Source organism: Trichinella spiralis, assembly GCF_000181795.1.
Source record: "Trichinella spiralis strain ISS 195 chromosome Unknown Scfld4353, whole genome shotgun sequence".
Lineage (NCBI taxonomy): Eukaryota > Metazoa > Nematoda > Enoplea > Trichinellida > Trichinellidae > Trichinella > Trichinella spiralis.
Window position 1 is genome coordinate 1 of NW_003531292.1, and position 1847 is coordinate 1847.

At 35.0% G+C, this 1847-nt stretch overlaps 1 protein-coding gene across 1 annotated transcript; it reads left to right on the forward strand.

Moving 5' to 3' along the window:
• Positions 1-579: 579 nt before the first annotated feature.
• Tsp_13392a (neurobeachin protein) lies at positions 580-1808 on the forward strand (the record flags this gene model as incomplete). The annotated part of the gene is made up of 5 exons (XM_003367391.1): positions 580-640; positions 1144-1298; positions 1325-1378; positions 1452-1544; positions 1631-1808. Coding segments are annotated over exons 1-5 (541 nt in total), but the record flags the coding sequence as incomplete, so codon positions are not given.
• Positions 1809-1847: the final 39 nt, after the last annotated feature.

The following is a 1847-nucleotide window of genomic DNA, read 5'->3' on the forward strand; positions in this document are numbered from 1 at the left end:
AAAAAGCCTTGTGATTTGCTGATTTTTCACTAATAGCACAAATTGTTCGGTTGCATTTTTATATAAGCTCGAGTCTTTTTTTTTCATTTAGTTTTTGTCACAACGTAACTTTGCGGAAAACATAACACGCACTTTTTGCACATTTGCATCCATGAATTCACTTTTCAAAATGCATTTTCAGCAACCGTAACTTGTGTATACTTGTTGTTTGTTGTGTATGCTGGTTGGTTGAATTTCCATGTTGATGAAAAAATTAATAATTTCGTGTACAATTGTTATTGACAAAGTGATTACGTTTTCCCACGGCCTACATGTCTAGACAAGAGCAATCTACTGACTTCTTCCAACCGACGCGGTAGTCATGGTCGTTTGACAGCTTGTCAATCAAAAAAGCGACGGTTAAAAAGCCCACACTGTTGCTTACACTGTTGCAATTGCATTCAATTTTGCACAATTCAGGAGCTGCTTTCTTTTGTTGTAAATTTAAAATTTTTTTGCCACCGAGCGAGGGTCGTTTTTGCAACTTGTTCATGCAGTGAAATACTGTACCGAAATGAAAATCCTAGCTTGTAGTGGAAGATGAAGTCTTTTCACATTGGCATTGATGTGAGTGCAACGGCTGATATCAGTCAGTCAGTCAGTCAGTCAGTGAATCAATTGTACATTTCATTTCATCATTTGTGACGCACGATCCAATGCAGGCTTCCAATAAGCAATGAGGGGAGAGCTTAGATGTGCAAAAACAATTCTGTTGTGTGTTGCAAAAATTTACAAAATTGGGCGTGAGAGAACATATGAGGAAAAAAATATTTTCTTTCAATAAAGAGTAAAGTTGTAACAGTATAACATTTGCATGTGAATGTGACATGACGCTAATTTCTTTTTCTTAATATATGTTTTGCACTGTTTTGCAATATGGATTTTCAGATATTGTGCAAATTGAAATATATTTATTAAAGCAGTTTCTGCACTTTTATTTTTTATTTCTCCTCTTTATAATTTGTGATATTTCTGTTATGTGATATCATCATTCTCTTTGCAAGTATTTTGCCACATACGTCCACATGGATTGTTTGTTGGTTTTTGAATCAAATAATAAATAATACTTCACGTTCTAATTTATACCAGAGAATTTTTTCTCAGTTCACACAATTGCACAGCTGTGGTCAATTGTTTTACATTTTGTTACTTTTCAACAGGCTTTGGAATCAGATCTAGTCTCTTGCCAGTTGCATCAGTGGATTGATTTGATTTTTGGTTACAAACAGCGAGGACCGGAAGCAGTTCGAGCTACAAATGTTTTTCTACTATTTAACTTATGAAGGAGTGGTCGATTTGTCCAGCTTCGATGATCCCAATGATCAAAAAAGGTTTGCCCGTGTTTTGATTTAGAGAGAAAATTATTTTTCCACATTTTCAAAGTGGGAGCATGAAAATTTTTCTGTTCAAAGGCATTGGGAAAATCAGATTCGAAATTTTTGGTCAAAACTCCTGCTCAACTGTTATCCGAACCGCATACACCTCGCCAATCTATAATGACAATTGTATTTATTATATTTTTTATACAATTTGTTTGACCATTTCTTCATTTTGTTGTTTCAATTTTCAATTATTTCAATTTATTATTTAGAGTCCGTTGATGTTCCAGCCTGTACCGGATGATATTTGTATGATTATGAAATTTATCAGCAACAGCGCTGTTGTGCACTTGTCGGCTAACACTCATGCGCAGTTGCCGAATCCCACGGTCGTGAGCATAACTGCCAGTCTTGGCTTTGCGTTGAATCGTTGGAACAACAATTATTCCGGTATTTTTATGGAAATTTTTGAATATTGCATTCAATTAG